The 26,767-nt window shown below is 45.8% G+C and overlaps 1 protein-coding gene across 2 annotated transcripts in view; it reads left to right on the top strand.

Annotated features, from left to right (window-relative positions):
* ABCC5 (ATP binding cassette subfamily C member 5) overlaps positions 1–26,767 on the top strand; it is a 96,476-nt gene that overhangs the window by 40,886 nt on the left and 28,823 nt on the right. For both annotated transcript variants that reach the window (XM_030822888.1, XM_030822889.1), the window contains 12 exons: positions 4,754–5,110; positions 8,820–8,891; positions 11,047–11,171; positions 11,291–11,363; positions 12,923–13,126; positions 14,862–15,005; positions 16,665–16,767; positions 21,657–21,841; positions 22,908–23,054; positions 23,341–23,470; positions 24,784–24,937; positions 25,028–25,156. In XM_030822888.1, the coding sequence (XP_030678748.1) occupies positions 4,754–5,110; positions 8,820–8,891; positions 11,047–11,171; positions 11,291–11,363; positions 12,923–13,126; positions 14,862–15,005; positions 16,665–16,767; positions 21,657–21,841; positions 22,908–23,054; positions 23,341–23,470; positions 24,784–24,937; positions 25,028–25,156 (1,823 nt within the window). The remainder of the gene's footprint in view (positions 1–4,753; positions 5,111–8,819; positions 8,892–11,046; positions 11,172–11,290; positions 11,364–12,922; positions 13,127–14,861; positions 15,006–16,664; positions 16,768–21,656; positions 21,842–22,907; positions 23,055–23,340; positions 23,471–24,783; positions 24,938–25,027; positions 25,157–26,767) is intronic.

The following is a 26,767-nucleotide window of genomic DNA, read 5'->3' as shown; positions in this document are numbered from 1 at the left end:
TGAAGCTCACATGTTTGAGGGATGAATATAATCATCTTGGAGGTTCAGGAGAAAACAAATTGGATTTTCTTCTTAAGAAACATGGAAACTCGGTTCCTGGGATTTGTTTGTATTCTACTTGTTTACAGTTGACCAGGTGACTTTTATTTGGTCAAGAAAGCTAGTCCTGGCTGGGTGTGGTGGCTCACACCTGTAATCCCAGCTCTTTGGGAGGCTGAGGCAGGTGGCTCACTTGAGCCCAGGAGTTCAAGACCAGCCTGGGCAACACAGCAAGACCCCGTCTCTACAAAAAAATAAAAAGATAGCCAGGTGCAGTGGTGTGCACCCATAGTCCTAGCTACCCGGGAGGCTGAGGTGGGAAGATTGCTTGAGCCCAGGAGGTTGAGCCTGCAGTGAGTTATGATCATGGCACTGCACTCCAGCCTGGGCAACAGAGTGAGACTCTTACCTGTTTTTTTTTGTTGTTGTTGTTGCAAAAAGAGAAGAAAGAAAAAGGAAGGGAGGGAGGGAAGAGAGAAGGAAGGAAGGAAGGAGAGAAGAGAGAAAGGAAGAAAGCTGGTCTTCGGAAGTGCCCCTCCCCCACCCCAAAGTGGCCACTTCTTAGAAAACCAAGAGCCAGAGTCATATGAAAAAAAATGGCCTAATGGGACTCAGAGCTTTATTTTGCTGAATCCGCAATAACCAGTCGTGGATGAAAGCAAATGTTTGACCATAGTTCTCCCTGCTGTTCATTTCTATATTCTTGTTAGTGAATGGATTTGGTAGCATTTTGGACAAAGTAAGGGCATGTAGTGTAGGTTGGTCCTCCCTTTGTTTTTCGAGGGCTCTCATCTCCTGCTTATTAGTGAGGACTTGGATTAGCAGGTGGCTTTCACATCATAGGTCCCTCCTGTCTCCAGGGAGCCTCTGAGTTAATAGTAGAAGCAGCACCACCCACAGCTCTATTTGATGCCCCATGAGACTTTAGACCCCTTCTATCTTACTCCCCTTGGTGGTCTCGGTCTCTTTTTTTCCTTGTTATTCTTTTTTTAATTAGATGCTTGGCACAAGATAACAAGTATTTATGGCCAGCCTTGGTGGCTCACGCCTGTAATCCCAACACTTTGGGAGGCTGAGGTGGTTGGATCACTTGAGGTCAGGAGTTCAAGGCCAGGCTGGCCAACATGGTAAAACCCCATCTCTACTAAAAATCCAAAAAATTAGCCGGGTGTGGTGGTGTGCGCCTGTAGTCCCAGCTACTCGGGAGGCTGAGGCAGGAGAATCACTTGAACCTGGGAGGTAGGGGTTGCCATGAGCCGAGATCGTGCCACTGCACTCCAGCCTGGGCAACACAGTGAGACTCTGTCTCAGAAAAAAAAAGATAACAAGTATTTATTACTTAATTCCTCCCCAACTCTAAGCCGGTTCTTTCTTCTTATCTTCAGATATCTATTAATTAGAATTACATTGACTTTATGAGGGCTGGGGGCTGTTTTTTAGGTGTAAGGCAACTGTTTATTATGTTTCTGAGTACATTAAAGGAAGTTTGTCTCAGTCTTGGGGGACCATCTAAGGCAGCCTTTTGAAAACAACAGAACTGTTCCTGGGATTGTATCTCCCCAAAAGCATCTGCCCTCCCATCATTTTTAGAAGATGGAATATAGAATAACAAGGATGGGACTTGCTTCTTTGATTCATTTTACAGACCTTGAAACTCATTGACGATGTTGCAGAGCCCTGCTTTTCACCCTGTGTCTTGTTTTACGTCATTTTCTTTCTTTCCTTTTTAAATTGGAGTTGGAGATCTGACAGATTTGCAAGCATAATCTTTTCTCTATTTCACGTACCCTGCAAGTGCATCTTGCAGGAGAACTTGTTGCTTCCTGTTGGGTAGTATGCATAAAGAATAGGAAAAGAGATATAAAATTTATTTATGTAACCTGTAATTTATTGATTTGATAACCTGTAGAAAGGCAGTGTGAAGCTGCACTGATTGTCACCAGTGGATACAGACACAAGACACCCAGTGAAATACTGCATGGAATATACTTATACTGAAAAATTATTATTGTTTTTCTGGAATCTAAATTTAACTGGGGCCGGGCATGGTGGCTCACGCCTGTAATCCTAAGCACTTTGGGAGGCTGAGCAGGTGGATCTCTTGAGGCCAGGAGTTCGAGACCAGCCTGGCCAACATGATGAAACCCCGTCTCTACTAAAAAATACAAAAATTAGCTGGGCGTGGTGGTGGGCACCTGTAATCCCAGCTACTTGGGAGGGCTGAGACAGGAGAATGGCATGAACCTGGGAGGCAGAGGTTGCAGTGAGCCGAGATTGCGCCACTGCACTCCACCCTGGGTGACAGAGTGAGACCGTGTCTCAAAAAACAAATAAATAAATTAATTAATTAATTTAACTGGGCATCTTATATTTATCTGGCAACCCTGTGAGTAGTCCCCTCTTCTGCTCTCAACAGGTTCATTCTGATTTGATTCTTCTAGTGATTGAGTAGTGTTTTCATGGTTAGTGTCCTGTGATAAAGTTGAGGCTTATAGTTTCTAGGTTTATATGGCTATAGGTTTATGTTATATCAAGATTCTGTTCTGACAGGTGCAAATTCAAGTAGATACAAGTTCAAGTATCGGGAGGCCCGTGTCTGCGTCTTAGCACGTCAGGGCAGAGTGATCTGAAGCCGAAACTCTCCTGGTAGAAGGGAGGGTAAGGCTGCGGGGAGTAGGAAGGAAACATGGGGCTGGAGCTGTGAAAACAAGTAGGTACTGGCATGTTTCTTAATAGTTCATTGAGGCCTAAAAGACCTTCATCCTTTGAATAAATCTTTAGGGGAGAGAAATGATAGAAATTCTGTCGGCATGTGGTTTTACTCTGTGAAGGTGATCAAAATGTTTGGCATGTTACTCTTAGCTCAGTCTCTCAGGAAGGCTTTGAACAAATGAAACCAGCAGCCATTTCAGCAAGCGGGGGCCACACCTAAGGTTACTCGAGAGTGAAGATTATCTCAGAAGTTTAGAATCATGACACTGCGGGGAAGATAGGATCAGGGATGAATGGGAGACGGGGGCTTAAGGGAGAGCTTAGAAGTTTAGAATCCAAGAGAGAAAGGGTTGGTTCTTGGGGAGAGGGATTATGTATGATATTTAATAGCACCTGCAAACTTTAAGATAGCTGGGGGGTTCTCAGTAACTAAGGAGGGTCCTGACCCTAAAAGCTATCTTTTCTCTAAAGATTTTGTAATGTTTAAGATTTTTTAAAATTAAGATAAATGTATTTTAAATCATACTGTGAATCCAACTGGTATAGCATTCTGTAGAGAAGATCACTGGCTTAAGAGGATTGTTAGAAGGTGGCTCACGCCTGTAATCCCAGCACTTTGGGAGGCTGAGGCAGGCGGATCACAAGGTCAGGAGATCTAGACCATCCTGGCTAACATGGTGAAACCCTGTCTCTACTAAAAATACAAAAAATTAGCCGGGTGTGGTGGCGGGCACCTGTAGTGCCAGCTGCTCGGGAGGCTGAGGCAGGAGAATGGCGTGAACCCAGGAGGTGGAGCTTGCAGTGAGCCGAGATTGTGCCACTGCACTCCAGCCTGGGCGACAGAGCGAGACTCCGTCTCACTAAAAAAAAAGTGGATTCAAAGTCTTACGGGAAAATCCTGGGCTGTGATTTATTATGATCAGTGTTTTACATCTTAATTTCAGAAACATTTCCCTCTTCAAGAATTCATTCTTCAGCTGGGTGCGGTGGCTCACGCCTGTAATCCCAGCACTTTGGGAGGCTGAGGCAGCCAGATCACTTGAGCCCAGGAGCTCAAGACCAGCCTGGCCAACATGGCGAAACTCCATCTCTACAAAAAAAATACAAAAATTAGCCGGGCATGGTGGCATGTGCCTGTAATTTCAGCTACTTGGGAGGCTGAGGCGTCAGAATCTCTTGAACCTGGGAGGTGGAGGTTGTAGTGAGTTGAGATCGTGCCACTGCACTCCTGTCTGGGCAACAGAGCGAGACTCCATCTCAAAAAAAAAATTATTTTTCTTTTAACATAACTCAGGGGTCTCTGGGAATGAGTGGGAGGAAAGTGTCTTGTTCTCTTCCCAAGGGATGTTTCTCAGGGAGATACCCTTCATTTCCATGCAAGCCTGTTCCTTTGGTTGTTTGAACTCTCAAGTTCCAAGGCAAGGCTTTGAAGACATGAGAGTTTCTTGGCAAGAAGATGTTCTCTGCGGTAGATGAAACTTTAGATACTCTTTTCTGACGGTAGCAATGTAAGCCTGTGACAGTCTCTACTCCTAGATACGTGCGGCGCTGTGAGTGTGGGAAGTGGGCGGGCTTTGGCATTCTGCAGGAAGGGTCTGGAAGGAAAACACGTAGTGAGCATCTGTACTGGAGGTCAGCATGCCCTTTGCTTTTCCTACCTGCTTTTTACTACTCCTTAGAACAAGGGGCTACATGCCAGTCAGTTAAATGTCATTAGGTCTGCTTTAGGCTGGCTGAGGGGGAAAGGCAGTTTAGCATGTAATTTGTCATGTGGAATATTGGGTCATTGACAAGGCCCCTGGACCTCTTGAGGTTGCCCCACACTCCCGTGACCCCTTGATGGGCCTGAGACTGGGCTGCACTAATGAGCTACCTTTTGCCCTTCAGCTTCCTTCCACTGTATAGCCTGATGTGTTTTGCTACGTGAGTGTACGCCCTAGGCTTGTCTCCCTGGTCTTGATGCAGTGTCTCATCTTTGCACCTCTCTCACAACTCCTATCAGAGTTTGTTTCTAATGGAAGAGGTTCACATGATAAAGAACAAACCAGCCAGTCCTCACATCAAGATAGAGATGAAAAATGCCACCTTGGCATGGGACTCCTCCCACTCCAGTATCCAGAACTCGCCCAAGCTGACCCCCAAAATGAAAAAAGACAAGAGGGCTTCCAGGGGCAAGAAAGAGAAGGTGAGACAGCTGCAGCGCACTGAGCATCAGGCGGTGCTGGCAGAGCAGAAAGGCCACCTCCTCCTGGACAGTGACGAGCGGCCCAGTCCCGAAGAGGAAGAAGGCAAGCACATCCACCTGGGCCACCTGCGCTTACAGAGGACGCTGCACAGCATCGACCTGGAGATCCAAGAGGTAAGCGGTCCACCTCCTGCCTCCCCACCCGCACCCCACCATCCCATGCTGATCTGCCACCAATAGGCGGCTGCTGTTCCTTTTCACAAAGTGCTTTGTGGCTAGGAGTGATTTTTGAACTAAAGAGCAAATTAGACCAGCTCTAACTCTAAAAAAAAACCAACTAAGCATTTAGCAACAGAAATGAATAACAACTGATCTTATGAGGTGATCGTTTTATAAGCAAGGAAATGAAACATTCAAGAGGATTTTCCAGCATTTTCCCCTAAAGAGGATTCTATTTTAGTTGTATGTGAGCTGTGACAATTATTTCTGATTGTTACAACTGTGTGAGGGCCCTTGTGCACTAGGCTATGCATCATACCTGGCACATAATAGGTATTCTCAGTGCTACTGTGACAACAGTTGTGTTGTAATTATTTATTCTTAATATAAGTTAAGGATCATTATGGTAGATGATGCCACAGCCCAGGTAGCATAAGATTAGTCTCAGAAGGCCTCCTATAGGGAATGGTGGAACAGAGATGCCAGGTTCAAGGCTTTTAAAATACAGACTATGTATTTCGGAACTAGCACCATGTTCACAGGTCTGTGTCATTAGAGGGCCCCAGATGTGTATATACTCATTCATCCAACAGCCATTTTATGAGTATCAAACTCCATGCCAGATGCTGTGATAGGGCTGGGCGTAGAGCCACAAAAACCCAAACAGACAAAAATCCCGTCCTCCTTGGGGTTTACATTCTAGCAGGCACAGACAGGTCATGAGCAAATACAATATATTGCATATCACGTGGTGATAAGGGCCATGACACAAGGGGACAGAGGCTGGGCATGGTGGCTCATGCCTGTAATCCCAGCACTTTGGGAGGCCAAGGTGGGCAGATCGCTTGAGCCCAGGAGTTCAAGACCAGCCTGGCCAACATGTTGAAACCCTGTCTCTACAAAAACTAGAAAAATTAGCCGGCTGTATGCCTGTAGTCCCAGCTACTTGGGAGGCTGAGGCAGGAGAATTGCTTGAGCCCAGGAAGTGTAGGTTACAGTGAGGTGAGATCGCACCACTGCACTCCAGCCTGGGTGGCAGAGTGAGAGATTCTGTGAGACTCAGAGTGAGTCTCAAAAAAAAAAAAAAAAAAGGTGGGCGGGGAGAGAGTGTGCTAGGGCAGGGAGCAGGTGTGGTTACAACTTGAATAGGCTGCCTGAGGGAAGGCCTCATTTAAAAAGTAGTATTTGGGCAAAGATCAAAGGAGATGAGGGAGAGAGCTACCTAGGTATGGGGTGGGTGGGGAAGAACATTCCGGGCCAAAGGAACAGAAACACAGAGGCCGCAAGTGGTGAGTGTGCCTGTTATTGGAGTGTAATGAGCGTGGGAGAGAGTAGTGGATGCCAAGGGCAGAGGTGGTGCCTGCCAGAGCCTCTGGTGAGACTTCGGCTTTACTCCAAGTGGGAAGAGGAGACTTTGGAGGATTCACAGCAGAATGACATGATTGGACTTATGTATGAAGAGGATCATTCTGGTTGCTGCAGGGGGAGACAAGGAGGCAAGGAGAACAGTCAAGGCTCTGTTACCACAGTAACCGGGAGAAAGATGAGGATGTCTTAGATCAAGGTTGCTGGTGGGAGGTAGTAAGAAATGTTTGTCCATGTAACTGGAAGTGGGGAGGAGGAGGTTTGAATGCAGTGTATATGAAAATCAGCAACTGACCAGAGGCACTGAAGGGCATGCAAGTCAGTTTTTTTAGTTCAGTTAACTCTTTTTTTTTTTTTTTTTTTTTTTTTTGAGACGGAGTCTGGCTCTGTCGCCCAGGCTAGAGTGCAGTAGCACGATCTCGGCTCACTGCCACCTCCACCTGCGGGTTCAAGTGATTCTCCTGCCTCAGCCTCCCGAGTAGCTGGGATTATAGGCATGTGCCACTGTGCCTGGCTAATTTTTGTATTTTTAGTAGAGACGGGGTTTCACCATGTTGGCCAGGCTGGTCTCGAACTCCTCACCTCAGGTGGTCCGCCTGGCCTTTCAAAGTGCGGGGATTATAGACGTGAGCCACTGCATCTGGCCTTACTTCAGTTAACGCCTAACAGGCTTTTTATTTAGTAACTATTAGCTTGATTATTGAGGCAGCTCTAATACATTGCTTATCAGCTCTATTAGAAAATGATTCCATATGTGCAGCTAAAGTGTATTCTTTTGCTTTGTATGTTGACCCTCATTCTGCCCTTCAGAGCCCACAGACACATGGGAGACCTTTAGCCATTTGAAGAGAGATGCCTTAATTCTCCCTGGGCCTTCTCTTTAGGGAAGAGAAGGGGAGGTGATGCTTGCCAAGTGTCTTCTGTGCACCAGGCATTTTTCTCATTTTTGATGTCTCATTTAGTCATCATTTAATCATCAGAATAGCATTTCTCTCATGTAAAACTAACTGGCCTGAGCAGAGGTTGAACCTGTGACTTGACCTCCTTGTTGCCACGAGGCAGTAAACCATTCACTACTCCTGGACCATGTCAAAAGCTATTTGTTCAACTATCAGACACTGTACTTAGTTTTACAAGGATACTGCCTTTCCTCAAGGTGCTCAGAGTCCAAAGAAGGAGACAGACACAGTATTAGGTTAAGTCATGGGGCCTGGATCACACAGTTAGCAAGTGCTAGTGAAGTTGGGATTTAGATAAAGAGCCATCTGCCTCTAGAATCCATGCTCCGTCCACACTACCACTCTTCCTTCCTTCCTGGGGACACTTGAGCAAGCACGGGGTTGTAAACAAGTGACCCTTTTGAAGTCATCTGTCTGTCCCTTGAAAACTTTCAACACCACTTTGAGAACTCTATCTTGCCTAAGGATACTCAGTTAATCACAGACTCGGTTTTCTACTTTTTTGTGGGATTGATGGTATAAATATTCTTCAGATTTTTGGAAATGTTTTGCATGCAACAGTGTCCATGGTTTTTACTGAAAATAAATGATGTATACACCCTAGAGAAAAATCATAATAAAATGATTTTTAAGAGACCTATCCTCTCTTCTGGAAAACAACAAAAACAAGTAAATAAAGAATATGGGTGGCCAGGCACGGTGGCTCATGCCTGTAATCCCAGCACTTTGGGAGGCCGAGGCTGGTGGATCACTTGAGGCCAGGAGTTTGAGACCAGCCTGACCAACATGGCGAAACCCTGTCTCTACTAAAAATATAAAAATTAGCTGGGTGTAGTGGTGCAGGCCTGTAATCCCAGCTACTCGGGAGGCTGAGGCAGGAGAATTGCTTGAACTCGGAAGCAGAAGTTGCAGTGAGCCAAGATCGCACCACTGCACTCCAGCCTGGGTGACAGAGCAAGACTCCATCTCATAATAATAATAAAATGATTTTTAAAAGCCCTGCCCTCTCTTCTAAAAAACAACAAAAACAAGTAAATGAAGAACATGGGTTAGCAGCAGAATAGGAAAGGGGCTGGGCCTAAGAATGATGGTGGGATACTGGAATGTGTGCGGCATGTTTACTTTCCCCAAAGGGCTTCCATTCCTGTTATCTCAGGTGTCTCCACAGAAACCCATGAGATAGGCAGCTAATGAGTGAGAAAACAGGTAAGCGGCCTGCTGAGTCATCAGGGTGACAGTTGTGTATGGGTAGACTACAGTTAATGTGTTTTTCCTCAAGTCCTTAGCGATGAGTGGTTAGTAGTCTCTAAATGACCCTCCTTTCTGTGTGCCTTGTCCAGGGTAAACTGGTTGGAATCTGCGGCAGTGTGGGAAGTGGAAAAACCTCTCTCATTTCAGCCATTTTAGGCCAGGTAAGATTTCTCTGGTTCGCAAGAGTCTCAGGAAAAACAAACAAATTTCCTGGAGAGAATCAGGAAAGGTGGAAATAAATGAACCCTCAGCCTGCATTGTATGCCCCCAGTTCCCCACAGTTCTACCCCTTCACAGCCTTCTGCCTGGAAGGAGGCCTGGTGGGCGCCTGATGGATGACTGACGGTTGCCCCAGCTGGAGCCATTTGGTCTCATGCCTTCTTTCATTCAGCATGTGTCTATTGAGTGCCACAGGTATGCCCGTGTATTGAAAATGGCAGAGATAAGAGATGAACAGACACCCTACACTGCAGCGCTGCCAACAGAGTTAACCTGTAAAGAAGCAGGGCAGCCTTCACTCCCAGCCTCTCTGTCAGACAGGACTGTCAGGGTTTGATCTAGAAGCAAAACCCCTCTGTTTTCTGCCTAATCCCTGAAAGAGTCATGCCCTTGGGGAGTTCATGGTCAGTGGGGAGCAAGGCCTTGAGAACACAGCAAGCACATCTCCAGGCAGGGAGTGAACAGTGCTCAGGGCCCAGCACACGGTGGCCAGTGCTGAGAGTGAGGGACAGGATGGGACCGGAGTCATCCCACTGAGACACACTATCATTGCTGTGTTTTAGAACCAAATAATCCAGGGGAAAAAAAAAAAACAAGGTGCCCACATGCTTTTAAATTAGAATTAAATTAACTTGACTTAGATGGTTGAAATGAGCATAAACTTAGGATTATCTCTCCATCCTGATGGATAAGGTCCACTGAATTGAAATGAAACAGATGGGGAGCAGGGGTGATTTTGTAGCCCCCGGATTATGGAATACTTTCTTGTCTTGTTTGGCATCAGCTGTCACAGTTGGTGAGTTGTGGTCCTCCTTGAGAGTGGTGGTGCCTGGGGCTGTCTGAGTTCGGATCATGGCAGGCAGCAGCCCCACCTTCTGCTTTATGACACTCTCCAGTGGTTGGGCCCAGCCATTAGTCTTGTAAAAAGCACCAAACTTCCTAGGTGATTTCTGATGACCAACCAGATTTGGAGGGCCAGTGAGGAGAGACAGAGATGGAGGGAGGGGGAGAAGGAAAGAAAAGGTCAATTCGTAAGTGCTGCTCTGCCATCTAGCAGTGTGCTCCTTTTTCCAGGGTTGACTAGGCAGGGCAGTGGTTAGGTTGAAAACCAAGTCAGGCTTTGCTTCTGGACAAATCCTGGCAGCCCTGTCTCTGGCAGGGAAACGGGTTGGGCTGGTCAGCCCTGCTTTAACTGTAGTTTACCTCTGTTGATAGCGCTGCAGTGCGGGGTGTTTGTGCAGCAGCCAGAAGTGCCGACTTTCCACAGTAGACCCCCTGGGGGCTTCTGAACCCTTTGAAGTGCACATCAGAGTGCTACCAGTTTGTGGTGTACATAGGTACACCTGTGTGTGTACACGCTGTGTGAGGGTGTTTGAGAAGACCAGTTTATATGAACAAGTACTGCACAGGCTGGTTAGTGAAGCTTTGCTTCAAAGCTATAGCATCCCTAAACCAAGACAAATGTCTACTATCAGTCCCAAACAAAGGAAATCACGGAAGAGCGTAAAATGGATAAGTCAATTCATATCAACCATTGCAACTGAACACAAACTTCAAAGCACATGGTTCATCACTGCTTGTGGGCGGGGAAGGTCCATCATTGGTAAATGGACACTATGTAAATATTATAAATACTAGGTGATGTCTAACCTGGACTTTTTTTTTCCCTTGGTCCTCATTTCATAGAAGCAACTGGTCTAGCCAGAATCCTAGGTAATTGCCGTGGATGAGCTGGCCTGCCCCCATGTTGAGGCAGGGATTAGCTGGAAACCCCTACAGCATACTCACCAGGAGAATTCTGCAAGAACCTCTTGCTTATGCTTCTCCTAATTTAAACAGTTTGCACACAGCAAATGGTCTGCAGAGGGAAGTGTTTGCTCCTTCAAGTTAAGGGTTATGCTGAGCTCCCGTCACACATAAGCAAGGAGAACTTTGATTTTCTTTGCTGCTTAGCTCTCTTTGGAATAGAGGTGGAATCTGGATTTGGGTCCAGAAAGCATCCAGGGAAATTACCAGAGCTAGATTCCATTGTGGAAGGTGGGGGTTCTGTTGGCATAGGGTGATGGTTTTGACATTGGATGGTGTCTGTCTCCCTAGATGACACTTCTAGAGGGCAGCATTGCAATCAGTGGAACCTTCGCTTATGTGGCCCAGCAGGCCTGGATCCTCAATGCTACTCTGAGAGACAACATCCTGTTTGGGAAGGAATATGATGAAGAAAGGCAAGGAATGTTTGGCTTCTATCATGCTTTCCATCTTGGCCATGTGAGATGCAAGGCAGCCCTAGTCAGCAGGCTCTGCTCCTGCCATGGCCCTGACGCTGTCTCTTTGTGTCCTCCAGATACAACTCTGTGCTGAACAGCTGCTGCCTGAGGCCTGACCTGGCCATTCTTCCCAGCAGTGACCTGACAGAGGTACAGGGCTTCTGCCCCTGACCAGGCGTTTAGCAGAGTGGTGGAGCTGGGCCAGAGCTGCTCCTGGGAGTGCATCTGAAATGCTTGGGAGAAGAGCCTCACAGGGAGTTAGGCTGTCATTAGGCCTTTGTGTTAGGAAAGCATGTGTCGGTTAGGGCAGGGATGTTAACACTGCTTGTTTTAAGGTTGTAAGTATTTTCTGTGTCTTGGGGATTGTAAACAAAATCCCACTGTTGACTCAGAGTTGATGTTTTTTACTCTATCCAGATATTTTTAAAACTACAAGTAAGCGTGTGCATGTTGAGCTTCTTCCTTGAACTTGATTTTGCCAACCTCCTTAACTCAGTCTGTAGAGAGCCCTTTTCTATTAGAAAGAGCCCTTAGAACAAATCCGCATTTCTTTGGGTCTCTGCCCTGCAGCAGTTTCCAGAGGCTTGTCTTTGGAACTAATTTTTGCTCTTCAGTGTTAAAACTTGTCTCCCATGAATTGCCCTGAAGGTCTCTGGGATTGGCACCTTTATTTAGCTGATTTCAGTTAAATCCCTCAAACTAGATTTGGTGAATGGTTTAATTACTTTAGAGGTCCTTAAATCCATGTCCCCAGATCAGCAGCATCAGCATCATCTGGGAACTTGTTAGAAACACAAATTCTTAGGCTGTTCTCCAGACCTACTGAATCAGAAACTCTAGGCGTGGGGCGCAAAGGTCTGTTTTAACAAACCCTGCAGGTAATTCTGACGCAATTTCCAGTTTGAAAACCTCTGAATTAATTGAATATTTGACAACTGATTTATTCATTTGATCATTTAGTAATATTTATTGGGTGCTTATTATGTGCCAGTGACATGTGCAGACACTGTTTGGCACTAAGAATATAAAGGAATAAGACAATAATCTGCATGTAAAGAAGTGTACAGTTAAGAGGATGAGATACCCAAACAAATAGGCACAAAATAATCTGATGAAAAGAGCCCCATCTCTTTGGGGTACTAGCGGGAAAGAGGTTGGGGGAGATTTCAGAGGAGACGATGCCAGAACCAAGCAGACAAAGTAGAGGCAAGCACATGACGTTGTCGTGTTCGTAATATACACATAATTTCAAATGGCTTAGGTCCCAGGATGTGGAAGGGGGATTGTGCACTGGAGGCTGAGAACTGGTGGGGAACTGGGTAGCAAAGGGTCTGGTTTGTATGCCATGTTTGGATATTCAGGGTTTATCCTTTGGGGCTCTTGAAGAATTTTAAGCAAGGGTGGGAGATGGTCAGCTTTGTGTTCTGGAAAGATCTTCCTGCCATGTGGAGAATGGATTAGAGGGGGAGCATCCGGGTGGACTGGCAAGACCAGATGTAGGATTGATCGGTACCCAGATGGCAGTGGTAGAGGAAGAGGCATTTGGGCCAACTCCCCCACTTTGTGGAAGGATCAACATGGCAGTTCATCTGCGGGGAATTGACAGAAGGAGCTGGTCTGGGTGGGTAGGAAGAGAAGTGACTGGGTGACCCCTATGCGCTGTTCTGGACTTGCGCTGGAGGCTTCACCATGCTTCTGGGCTCTTATAGATTGGAGAGCGAGGAGCCAACCTGAGCGGTGGGCAGCGCCAGAGGATCAGCCTTGCCCGGGCCTTGTATAGCGACAGGAGCATCTACATCCTGGACGACCCTCTCAGTGCCTTAGATGCCCATGTGGGCAACCACATCTTCAATAGTGCTATCCGGAAACATCTCAAGTCCAAGACGGTTCTGTTTGTTACCCACCAGTTACAGGTATGGTTCTTTCTTCCCTCGGCTGCCTACCTGAGTTTGGGAAATCAGAAACAGGGAGGTAGGTTTGCTCCAGGTATCCTTGTGTTATAACTAGAAATTCCTGGAATCAAGGTTTCATTTTCTTAGCAAATTAGCCCCCTGTACCAATAAAGCTCACTGTACCAGTGTAACAGATGGCCATCTAAATCAGAGATCCTTGGAGCATATCAGCTTCTGCATATAGATCAGCAAGTAAAAGGGCTGAGAGGAGCGGGCCAAAAATGGAGTTTGGGTATAAGATAGTTTGGAAAGCATTGTGTTAACATCTCTATGCAAGTGGGAACTGTTTTGGGAAAACAAGCTTTTCTCCCTCTGCCATTCCATCATCATAAGCAGCCACTTTGGAGAGCAGCTCAAGGATGTTGCCATCTGGCTCACATATGTTGTCACGTTTGGGGGGCAAACCCTCCATTCTGCCAAAGAAAGTCATAATTATGTGTATTTGTGAGTGCGATGAAAGGGTGTAAATTTAGTGCAGGGCTCATGTGGCTCCATCAGCAGATTCATGTGAAAAACTGGAGGAACTCGGCCAGGCGCGGTGGCTTACGCCTGTAATCCCTGCACTTTGGGAGGCCGAGGCTGGCGGATCACCTGAGGTCAGGAGTTTGAGACCAACTGGTGAAACCCCATCTCTACTAAAAATACAAAAATTATCCGGGCGTGGTGGCACGTGCCTGCAATCCCAGCTACTCAGGAGGCCGAGGCAGGATAATTCCTTGAACCCAGGAGGTGGAGGTTACCGTGAGCCAAGATTGCACCATTGCACTCTGGCCTGGGCAACAAGAGCAAGACTCCGTCACAAAAAAAAAGAAAAGAAAAGAAAAACTGGAGGAACTACTCCTTGTATTACGTCACGAGGCACAGTACACTAAAGTGGGGTTCTCAGTGTTGGCACCACTGACGTTTTGGGCCAGATAGTCCACTGTTGTGGGGGGCTGCTTTGTGCACCCCTGGCCTCTAGCCACTAGATACCAGTATAGACAGTCGCTGGCTTACAGTTCAACTTACAGTTTTTTGACTTTATGATGGTTCCCATACAACCATTCTGTTTTTCACTTTCAGCATAGTATTGAAAAAAATTGCATGAGATATTGAACACTTAATTATAAAATAGGCTTTGTGTTAGATGATTTTGCCCAACTGTAGGGTAATGTAAGGGTTCTGAGCATGTTTAAGGTAGGCTAGGCTAAGCTTTGATATTTTCAATTTACGTTGGGTTTATCAGGATGTAAGCCCATAGTAAATTGAGGAGCATCTGTGTACCTCTCCCCCGAGTTGTGACAACTAAAAATGTCTCCAGCTGGGCGCGGTGGCTGAGGCCTGTAATCCCAGCACTTTGGGAGGCCGAGATGGGCGGATTACCTGCACAGCAAAACCCCGTCTCTACTAAAAATACAAAAAAATTAGCCGGGCATGGTGGTGCGTGCCTGTAGTCCCAGCTATTTAGGAGACAGGCAGGAGAATCGCTTGAACCCAGGAGGCAGAAATTGCAGTGAACTGAGATTGTGCCACCACGCTCTAGCCTGAGCAACAGAGCAAGACTCTGCCTCAAAAAAAAAAAAAATGTCTCCAGATACTGCCAAATGTCTTCTGGGAGGTTAACTCGCCTCCTGTAGAGAACTATGGAACTAATGTATGGGTGTTTGAATGTATTTGCACAAATAGCATATTGTGTTGTCTCTGCCTTTGCCTTCAGTACCTGGTTGACTGTGATGAAGTGATCTTCATGAAAGAGGGCTGTATTACGGAAAGAGGCACCCATGAGGAACTGATGAATTTAAATGGTGACTATGCTACCATTTTTAATAACCTGTTGCTGGGAGAGACACCGCCAGTTGAGGTAAGATCTGATGGTGTTTGCGTGTGTCCCCTTCTGTCTCTGCAAGGGAAACACAGCCAGGAGTGAGTGATGGAGAGATCTCAGCTGAATCCAGTGTCTGTGTCTTATTGGCAGGGGCCCTGTTTTCTGGTGAACAGACTGCTGTGCCTTAGTTCACATACTGATTCTGCTCTAGGAGAGCAGGATTGTGGGGCTGGTGAGCTGAGGTCTTCTGTCACTGAGAACTTACTACTATGACAATGGCAGGGAAAAGGATATGGGCTCAGTGAGGGCAGAGAAGTTGTGTGCTGCTGTTCATTCACAGCTTAGTTTCCTAAGCTCCATCCACCTGATTGAAGCATTATGAAGCTCTTTTTTAAATAAACAAGTGAATAAAGTGCCAAGGTAGGGAAATTAAATATTGCGTACATTTGAAAGCACTCAGGTTGGGTGCTGTGGCTCTTGCCTGTAATCCCAGCATTTTTGGAGGCTGAGGTGGACAGATTGCTTGCGCCCAGGAATTCAACACCAGCTTGGGCAACATAGAAACCCTGTCTTTACAAAAAAATACAAAAATTAGCTGGGTGTGGTGGCAGGCGCCTGTAATCCCAGCTACTTGGGAGGGTGAGGCAGGAGAATCACTTGAACCCAGGAGGCAGAGGTTGCAGTGAGCTAAGATTGCACCATTGCACTCCAGCCTGGGTGACAGAGCGTGATTCCATCTCAAGAAAAAAAAAAAAGACATAAGAGAAACTTGGAAAGGAGAGCATGAAGTAGTTTCTGTTGTCTCAGGTAGAACCCTGATGGCTGTTTATTGAGTCCCTGTGTGCCCTGTTATAGGCAGTTCTCAGGGGTAGGGCCTGTGCAGGTTGTAACCATGTGAGAGACATCATCTCTGTTCTTGAGGGACTCACAGTGTTCCAGGGAAGACCGATGCTTTTATGCTCTTACAAGCACTTACAAATGTGGCTTACAACACCACATCACATGTATAGCACTAATGGAGTTCTAAGGGCGAATGGGAGGGTGAGCTTTCCAGGGAGTGTATGTTGCCTGATGAAGAATGGAAGACTTGAATCTATCTGAATGGGGACAACTGTGACTGCGATTGGGACAAGGGGAGGGGCATTCCAAGTGGAGGAATGAGTGTGGACAAAAGTAGAGAAATGGAAAATTGCAGTGTGGTGTAAGGAATGGTGTGAAGTCCAGTGTGGCTTGAGAGTAGGGGCCGTGGACACCAGTGAGATGGGAGAGGAGCTTGCAGGATTAGGGTAGGGCCAGAATATGGAGGTCCCACAGAACCAGGTGGAAAAGCTTATGTTTATCCTGTGGTAGCAGTGGGTTTGATTTAGTGATGTGGTGGGCTCAGAGAGAGGAAGAATGGAAATGACCCCACACCTAATACTTTGGACAACTTGGAATGGACAAGAACAGAATAAAGGTTACTGTGTTTGGAGTTTAGTGACTGGGGAGAGCAAATGTCAGTCGACTAAATTTTAAATCTTAAAAATTTAAGGAGATGAGGAAGTACAAGAAATGAGTATAGACGACCCTTTTAAGAAGTTGGATGTATCTTTTTTCAGTAATAGTTTGATTGATGATTCCCTAATGTGTATCCTATGGACATTCATCTGGATGGCTAACATGACTGGAGACTTTTTTTTTTTTTAATATTATTAGATCAATTCAAAAAAGGAAACTAGTGGTTCACAGAAGAAGTCACAAGACAAGGGTCCTAAAACAGGATCAGTAAAGAAGGAGAAAGCAGTAAAGCCAGAGGAAGGTAATGGCCTTTTTTGAAATTTTTAGATTTGTCATCAGAGTTTATCAGAAATTACTTGTGTAGTAAGTAATTCATGATGTTTGATAGCAGTGTGTGTACAATATAAATACTTGGTCTTACATTTCTGGAAAACAAAGTTCTTATATAATACTGGGAGACCACGAGGCACCTTCTGTTTGCTTAAACAGACTAGGGCAGTAAGAGTCACCTTCAGACCCATGCCTTCTCCTGTGCAGGGTGGGGTCAGGTTTAGGTAGTTAGAACTGAATCATCCTGAGTAAGGAAAAATCGAATGGTGGGTACAGGTATACCCTTCCATCCAGTGATTCGCCTCTGCTCATGAAAAGTCCCAACCAAATCAGAGGTGTTCTGGCTCTAAGAATACCTGTGTCCTCAGAAGCACCCGTGTTAGAACAGTAGACTCGTCACCTTGTCCTGACAGTATAGCACCAGGACTATAAGTAAGAGTGACAGAGAGGGGTTTTTCCTACTTGGCTTTTCCTGTCCAGAGCCCTTGATCCTGTTTCTTAAGCCCTTTATGTTATCAACAGTAACAAATCTTGAGAGTTAAGGGAAGATATTTGCAATAATGTGGGCATTTTCACCTTTGAATTTTAAGTTGTATGTCAATGTAAATACACACAAACACTGTGTGTGTGTGTGTGTGTGTGTGTGCTGTATAGATGTAGACATGTGTGGTCTTGTTTTAATCTCTTTGTTGCTTCACCTCCTTACGTCACCCTTTTGAATCCAGGGACTTTCTTGGGTTTGCCATTGCTTTGGAGACGGAGCCTGTTGCTACTTCCTTATCCGTAAAACTGCAGGAGGTCAGGCACAGGTGGCTTACACCTGTAGTCCCAGTACATTGGGAGGCTGAGGTGGGAAGATCGCTCGGGCCCAGGAGTTCAGGACCAGCCTGGGCAACATGGCAAGCCCCGCTTCTCTCCAAAAAATATAAAAATTAGCCAAGCGTGGTGGCGCATACCTGTAGTCCCAGCTACTTGGGAGGCCGAGGTGAGCCACTGCCCTCCAGCCTGGGGTACCGAGTGAGATCCTGACAAAAAAAAAAAAGAAATAAACTGCAGGAGATATTTGATATTGGGAGTTGATCATCCTGACTTACTGCCTCTTTTATTTCTTTTTTTAAAAGGTACAGGATTTTGAATTCAGGTGTGGTTTATGATACCTTATTGACACACCCCAAAAAACAAACAGCACAGAAGGCTGAGACATTTGTTAGTTCTTACCACAGGCAGTAAAAAATCAGAATATCATTAGCAAACACATGTTCTTCTCTACCAGGTTAGTAGTAGTCACTAACCTGGCTACTCACAACTTTTAAAGTGCTCAAGGCATGAGGGAGGCTTATTCTGAGATTTGTAAACATTATTTGTGTAAAGAGGGAAAAGCTAGATGCTATGCTTAGTACCTGGGTGAGAGGATCATTAGTAACCCAGACCTCAGCATCATGCAATATACACATGGATCTGTATGTAACAGATGTAATATACACACAGATCTACATGTAACAGATGTAATATACACACGGATCTGCATGTAACAGATGTGATGTACACACAGATAAGCATGTAATAGATGTGATGTACACACAGATAAGCATGTAACAGATGTGATGTACACACGGATCTGCATGTAACCGATGTGATATATACATGGATCTGCATATAACCGATGTGATTTACACACGGATCTGCATGTAACCGATGTGATATACACACAGAGCTGCATATAACAGATGTGATATACACATGGATCTGCATGTAACCAGTGTGATATACACACAGATCTGCATGTAACTGATGTGATTTACACATGGATCTGCATGTAACTGATGTGATACACACGCAGATCTGCATGTAACCGATGTGATATACACACGGGTTTGCATGTAACAGATGTGATATACACACGGGTCTGCATGTAACAGATGTGATATACACACGGATCTGCATGTAACCGATGTGATTTACACATGGATCTGCATGTAACCGATGTGATATATACACGGATCTGCACGTAACTGATGTGATATACACACGGATCTGCATGTAACAGACATGATATACACATGGATCTGCATGTAACAGATGTAATATACACACGGATCTGCATGTAACAGGTGTGATATACCCACGGATCTACATGTAACAGGTGTAATATACACAGATCTGCATGTAACAGATATAATATACACACGGATAAGCATGTAACAGATGTGATATACACACAGCTGCATGTAACTGATGTCATATACACATGGATCTGAATGTAACAGATGTAATATACACACGGATCTGCATGTAAGTGATGAGATTTACACATGGATCTGCATGTAACCGATGTGATATACACACGGATCTGCATGTAACCCATGTGATTTACACACGGATCTGCATGTAACCGATTTGATATATACACGGATCTGCATGTAACTGATGTGATTTACACAGAGATCTGCATGTAACCGATGTGATGTACACATGGATCTGCATGTAACAGATCTGCAGATGTACTCCCTGAATCTAAAATAAAAGTTCAAAAACGAAACAGGGAAAAGCTTCCTGTATAGCTGTTTTTCTTGCAAATGAAAAATTAAATTCTGTGCCCTGCAACTAACTGAATAAACTCTCCTCTAGGCCAAGGGTACCCAATGGAACCTGAAAATCTATTCAGACCGTGAAGGGAAGACAGTGTTGGACGCGCCTTATCATACTCCCCTGCCTTTAGAGTTCAGGCACACAACTGACCAGCATTAACATTTATATAGAGATCCTAAGACTGACAGAACAGTCTCTTTGTAGCTATAAGATACCTAATTCCAACCTCACTCTATTAAAATAATAGAGCATCACGGGACAGATAGCAGGGCTCTGGAAGAAATGCATATTTTGAAATGTCTCTGCAAAGCCATCTGTTGAAGGGGAATTTCTGCATTACGTAGAGAATCTCCTTCCTTTACTAGGTCTCTCCAGAGGGTCCGACACCTTTGATAGGAGACGTTCACATCTGTTCTCTCTGAAGTCTGCTACTGGGAGGCTTCATCTACATGGCAAGAACCTTGGCGTCCACACCCTGTCCCCCACCACTCCCCCACCACTTAAGCTAATTTCAACTCTTCAGGCAGAGCTTAACCCTTTCAACCAATTGCCAATCAGAAAATCTTTGAATTTACCTTTGACCTGTAAGCTGCACCTCGCTGCCCCACGTTGCCCCATCTTTCCGGATCAAACCAATGATTACCCCACTTATATTGATTGATGTCTCATGTCTCCCTACAACATAAAACCAAGCTGTAATCCAACTGCCTTGGGCCTGTTCTCAGGGCCTCCTGAGGCTGTGTCACTGGTCATGATCTAAGGATGACCTTGGCAAAATAAACTCCTAAATTGATTGAGACCCATCTCAAGGTACTTTCTGGTTTACATTCTGTATTCTCATATTAGCGTCAAGAATCTGAGTGCGCCAGGGAGATCCTCAGGAATATAATTGAACCTTTTCTCTCCTCCAGCAGCCAGCCAGTTACTATGTCCTACTGAATTAACCTCCCGAAAAACTCCATCCCACCATCACAACCTCAGTTCAGGCCTTTATCATGTCTTACCTACAGTGTTACAGCTGCCTCGTTTTAAACCTGTCTTCCACACGGTCAGCTGCGAGATCTAGTTAAAAACATGAGACCAGCTGGGTGCGGTGGCTCATGCCTGTAATCCCAGCACTTTGGGAGGCTGAGGCGGGTGGATCACCTGAGGTCAGGAGTTCGAGACCAGCCTGGCCAACATGGTGAAATCTCATCTCTACTAAAAATACAAAAATTAACCAGGCATGGTGGCGGGCACCTGTAATTCCAGCTACTTGGGCGGCTGAGGCAGGAGAATTGCTTGAACCCGGGAAGGCGGAGGTTGCAGTGAGCTGAGATCACGTCACTGCACTCCAGCCTAGGTGACAGAGTGAGACTCGGGTATCTCAAAAAAAAACAAAAAAACCACACAAAACATGAGACCAACCAACTTTCCTGCATGGAGTCTTTCAGTAACCTTCCATTTTCAAATCTTTTTCCTGATAGGGCACATATAGAAAAGGCTATTTGTGTGGAACACAGGAGGCATGAAAGAGGCTGCTCGCTCCTAGAGGCAGCTGGTGTGGCAATATCAGCCATCCCAGGTCCATCCTAGCCCAGTGGAAGTCAGACACACCTGTCACCCTTTCTGTTGAGAAGTTCTTTGTGGGGCCAAAATTCAAAGCCTTCCTTCTGTGACCACAGCCTGCTTAGTCGGCCTCATCTCCTGCCACTCTTTAAGTGCACATCTGTTCCAGCTGTGCCGAATCACTGTGGTGGTGTGTTTTGCTACCCCTGTGCCTGTGCTTATGTTGTTTTCTCTGCCTGCTATCTCTCCTTTCCCCACCCGGTCATCTGTGGCTTACCTTTTGAGAAGCAATACAGAAAGTCATACCTGAAACGTGCCTGCCAACCACCACACACCTAAGCCAAATAGGTCAAGTATACCTCCCAGGGGTTCCCATGCTGCCCTGCGTATAGCTCTATCATCACATTGAGCACATTTTACTGTAATTATGTGATTATTGATCTGCCTGTCCTACCAGTCTGTGGTAGGCTCTTCAGCCAGGTCCCTAGGGGTGGGGACCTGGTCTTCATCCTCTTTGCTGCTCCTGGGCTTCATCCTGGGCCTGGTTCATGGTAGGTGCTCAGTAAATGTTAAATAGATGAATGAATGCTTCTGACAAAGAGGAAATCTAATCTAGAGCCCTGTGAAGCTGCAGGCTCTCCGATTCTGCTGCTCTGCAGGTGACTTAGTTTTGTGGAAATAGTTCTTCCCTTCTGAGTCCATGTTTCTTTTTTCCTTACCTAGGGCAGCTCGTGCAGCTGGAAGAGAAAGGGCAGGGTTCAGTGCCCTGGTCAGTATATGGTGTCTACATCCAGGCTGCTGGGGGCCCCTTGGCATTCCTGGTTATTATGGCCCTTTTCATGCTGAATGTAGGCAGCACCGCCTTCAGCACCTGGTGGTTGAGTTACTGGATCAAGCAAGGAAGCGGGGTAAGGTTACTCATAAATGGGAAAGTTCTGTATCTAAGAATGTGGCTGTTTCTCCCTATTCCCTGGATCTTCTTAGGGAAACTGTTCTAGTTTTCACTTAAAAGAAGCCGTGAAGAGAGATTTTTCCAGGATGAAAAGATAAGTCCCTAATGTAGCCTCACCAGAGAGAAAAAAACCCTGACCAACCCTCAGGGCAGTAGGGCATGTCAGTAGGACACCTGCAGGCTGTCTGCTCTCATGCATTATATATTAGTCCGGACTTTTTGCACTGCTATAAAGGAATACCCAAGACTGGGTACTTGATAAAGGAAAGAGGGTTAATTGACTCCCACATAACTGGGGAGGCCCCAGGAAACTTATAATCATGGTGGAAGGCAAAGGAGAAGGAGGCACCTTCTTCACAAGGTGGCAGAAGAGAGAAGAGAGCGTGTGCGGGAAGACATGTCAAACACTTCTAAAACCGTCAGATCTCGTGAGAACTCACTGTCATGATGAGAAAAGCATGGGGGAATCCACCCCACGATCTAGTCACCTCCCACCGGGTCCCTTCCTCACCACCTGGGAATTACAATTCAAGATGAGCTTTGGGTGGGGACACAAAGCCAAACCATATCACATTAGAACAGAGAAAAAGAGGGCTAGGTGTGGTGGCTCATGCCTGTAATCCCAGCACTTTGGGAGGCTGAGGCAGGCGGATCACTTGGGGCTAGGAGTTCGAGACCAGCATGGCCAAAACCCCGTCTGTACTAAAAATACAAAAATTAGCTGGGCATGGTGGTGCACACCTGTAATCCCAGGTACTTGGGAGGCTGAGGCATGAGAATTGCTTGAACTCAGGAGGCAGAGGGTGCAGTGAGCCATGATCGCGTCACTGCACTCCAGCCTGGGTGACAGAGTGAGACACTGTCTCAAAAAAAAAAAAAAAAAAAGAGGTGGACAAAGCCATGATCAGGTCCCAGGGTCATTATCCTGTACCCTGCCCTGCCCTTGAGCTGAGAATGGCGCTGAGCAGGGGCTCTTGGCAGTCTTTAGGAGTCTTGCCTCATAGAACTTTGGCTCCAAACAGAACACCACGGTGACTCGAGGGAACGAGACCTCGGTGAGTGACAGCATGAAGGACAATCCTCATATGCAGTACTACGCCAGCATCTACGCCCTGTCCATGGCAGTCATGCTGATCCTGAAAGCCATTCGAGGAGTTGTCTTTGTCAAGGTATGCAGTGGTGGGTGGTCTCTGCCTTCCTCCCTGGTGACCTGTGGTCAGGCTTTGGTGTGGCGTCTCTCAGTTCATGCTGAGTAGGGGAGCTCCCTTAAGCAGAATGGCCCTGGCTGAGATGACTCATATTCCGTTAGCCTCCACCTTTTCTCACTTGCCACCCGTCCCTCCTGACCCCTCACACCTCCCCACTTTGGGAGTGGATGTGCTGTGGAGCAGTTCTCTGGACAAGTAGGAATGGGGCTGTCCCTGGGCCCTGACCACTCTGTGCTCTGCTCCTCAGGGCACACTGCGAGCTTCCTCCCGGCTGCATGACGAGCTTTTCCGAAGGATCCTTCGAAGCCCTATGAAGTTTTTTGACACGACCCCCACAGGGAGGATTCTCAACAGGTTTTCCAAAGACATGGATGAAGGTATTTCTCACTGAGCCTTTTTTTAATACTCCGGAGTTCACTGTGCTTCCAACCTTCTAGATGATTCTCCAAATGTGCAGATCTGTCTGTCTGTAGATCCTGATAGCACAGTGGCTGCTGGTGTTTTCACCAGGAGCATTGCAACTGCATTTTCTGTCTTGTTTGACCTGAAAACAAATTCAATGAATTGAGTTAGCAGAAAGGCTTTGAACAGAGGCATCTGAGATTCTGAAACACACACAGATTTTAAAGCAATGCATTGGTTTCTGGATGCCTACAACCTGGCAGGTTTTCTGGCTGTTGTATGGGCTGTGCCTGTACCAGAACTGAAATACTGTACCCCCACAGTTCAGAGTAACAGTAAAGCCCCTGACATTGACAGGGGGCTTCCTGTGTAGCAAGCAGCATGCTCAGTGTTTTATGCATGTTACCTTAATCCCCGCAGCGGCCCTGTCAGGCGGGTGTTGTTTCACTCCTTGAATAATGAGAAAGCTGCTATCTGGAAAGGTCAAGGAACTGGCCCAAGATCTACAGCTATTGAGTAACCAAGCTGGAAATTGAACCCAGATCTTTTTGACCCCAAAGCTAATGTTTTTAATTGCTGCACTGTAGCTGCTTTCATAGAAGGAGTTTGTTTCAGGCATTGATAGGCCATTGTAAACCCATGGCCAGAGGTAACAAGAAATCAGAACTATCCCTGATACTCGAACTGACGCATGACATGTTCCCATTTCTGCTAAACACACACGCATGTGCTCACACATGAATGGAAAAAAGAAAAAAAGTAAATAGTAGCAACATGTCTGGGTTTTGCATGAAACTACTTTAGCCAAAAGAAAAAAGGGGGTGGGATGGAGAGACAGCCAAAAAGAGATGAAAGTTGGTAACTGTTGAAGGGTCTGTGCTCTTCCTTTAACTTTTGTGTATGTTTAAAAATTTTGCAAGACAAAAAATGTCTTAAATGTTAACAGCAGTTCGTTGGTATTGGTAAGAATATAGTTTTTGTTTTCTTCTTCACATACTTATTTTCCAAATATTTTAAAATAACCGTATGTTACTTTGTAAAGGGGGAAAATGTTAAAGCAGTGGGGCAGGAAGGGAACCAAGAAAAGGGAGTAGAGTAAGAGGATTTTCTTGAGACAAAAAAAAAAATCAGAGCTTCCAGGTTTCTAAATTTTTCTTTGATCAGACTGTTTAAAGACAACATCACAAACTTCAGATAGAGATTTTATGGAACCTCTTTTTGTTTTTTTCAATTTTCAGTTCCATTTTTCCAAACTGTCTGACACTTGCTCCTTTATTGGTTTCCTCAGTTGATGTGCGGCTGCCGTTCCAGGCCGAGATGTTCATCCAGAACGTTATCCTGGTGTTCTTCTGCGTGGGAATGATCGCAGGAGTCTTCCCGTGGTTCCTTGTGGCAGTGGGGCCCCTCGTCATCCTCTTTTCAGTCCTGCACATTGTCTCCAGGTAAATAGGAAGCGTTCATGTCTGCTGGGGCCGTGGTGAAGCCTGAGTTGCTAGGCAGCTGCTGTGACACGGAGCTCATTCTCTCTCCAGGGTCCTGATTCGGGAGCTGAAGCGTCTGGACAATATCACGCAGTCACCTTTCCTCTCCCACATCACGTCCAGCATACAGGGCCTTGCCACCATCCACGCCTACAATAAAGGGCAGGAGTTTCTGCACAGGTTTGTCCTGATGGGGGCTAGAGGCCTCAAAGGGGAGTCAGCATCCCAGCATTTGATACTTGTCTGGGAGGCTCTTCAAGGCCAGAGATGGGGATTATAAAGCTCATTACCAAGGGTATTCATGATTTAATGGAATAATCTCTGATTAAAATCCAATTGCTTGGCGGGACTCCTTTCTGAGCAAGAGAGAAAACAAAAATACAGATTTGGGCCACATGCGGCGTCACGTGCCTATAGTCACAGCTACTCAGGAGGCTGAGGCTGGAGGATGGCTTGAGCCCAGGTGTTCAAGTCCAGCCTGGGCAATATAGTGGACCCCATCTCAAAACCAAATACAAGGAACAAACACCACAGATTAGGAGTCTATTGGCCTTGGTCCTGAACAGCTATATTTCATAGAGTTTTGCTTTTTCCTTTAAGTAGTAAAAGGTAGTCATGACATTTGAGTAGATTTTATTTAAGCATCGAGTATTGTTTATTTGTGAAACTTATGTACATTGTCATTGTGGAGCTTTGTATTAATAAGAGATTGGAACTAACTTAAATGTTCTTCAATATACGACAGGTTGAATAAGCTATGGTATATCCATAGAGTAGTACTATGTGGCCCTTAAAAAGAATGAGGTAGCTCTATAGGTACTGATAGGGAATGATCTCCAGCATATATCAGTGAAAGAGCAGGGTACAGGTGTGTATATATATATATATATATATATATTTTTTTTTTTTTTTTTTTTTTTTTGAGACGGAGTCTCGCTCTGTCGTCCAGGCTGGAGTGCAGTAGCGCAATCTCGGCTCACTGCAAGCTCCGCCTCCCGGGTTCATGCCATTCTCCTGCCTCAGCCTCTCCGAGTAGCTGGGACTACAGGCGCCCGCCACCACGCCCGGCTAATTTTTTGTATTTTTAGTAGAGACGGGGTTTCACTGTGGTCTCGATCTCCTGACCTCGTGATCCGCCCGCCTCGGCCTCCCAAAGTGCTGGGATTACAAGCGTGAGCCACCGCGCCCGGCCATGTGTATATTAATATATTGTATGCTACCTTTGAGTATGTGTTTTTATGTATAACATTTAGAATATCAGGCTGGGTACAGTGGCTCCCGCCTGTAATCCCAGCACTTTGGGAGGCCGAGGTGGGCGGATCGCCTGAGGTCAGGAGTTCGAGACCAGCCTGGCCAACATGGTGGAACCTTGTCTCTACTAAAAATACAAAAAAATTAACCAGACGTGGTGACAGGCGCCTGTAATCCAGCTACTCGGGAGGCTGAGGCAGGAGAATCACTTGAACCCAGGAGACAAATGTTTCAGTGAGGCCAGACCATGCTGTTGCACTCCAGCCTGGGCGACAAGAGCGAGACTCCTTCTCAAAAAAAAATAAAAATAAAAATTTAAAATATCTCTGAAAGGATTAAAAAAAAAAACCTGTTAGTTGCCACTGGAAGGGAGAACTGGGTAGCTGGAAGATGGGAAGGAGACAGACTTGACCTTTCATGGTAAACCTTTTGTAACTTTTAAATTTTCTATTCTGTATATATGTTGCCTATTGCAAAAGTTGGGTAATTATTTTTAGAGAGAAAATTTAGAATAGTAAGTTTAGAAAAAATTATTTTCAA

This window comes from Nomascus leucogenys, chromosome 11 (genome assembly GCF_006542625.1).
Source record: "Nomascus leucogenys isolate Asia chromosome 11, Asia_NLE_v1, whole genome shotgun sequence".
Taxonomy (NCBI): Eukaryota; Metazoa; Chordata; class Mammalia; order Primates; family Hylobatidae; genus Nomascus; species Nomascus leucogenys.
The sequence above is the reverse complement of the archived record's forward strand: the minus strand, read 5'-3'. Positions and strand labels throughout refer to the sequence as shown.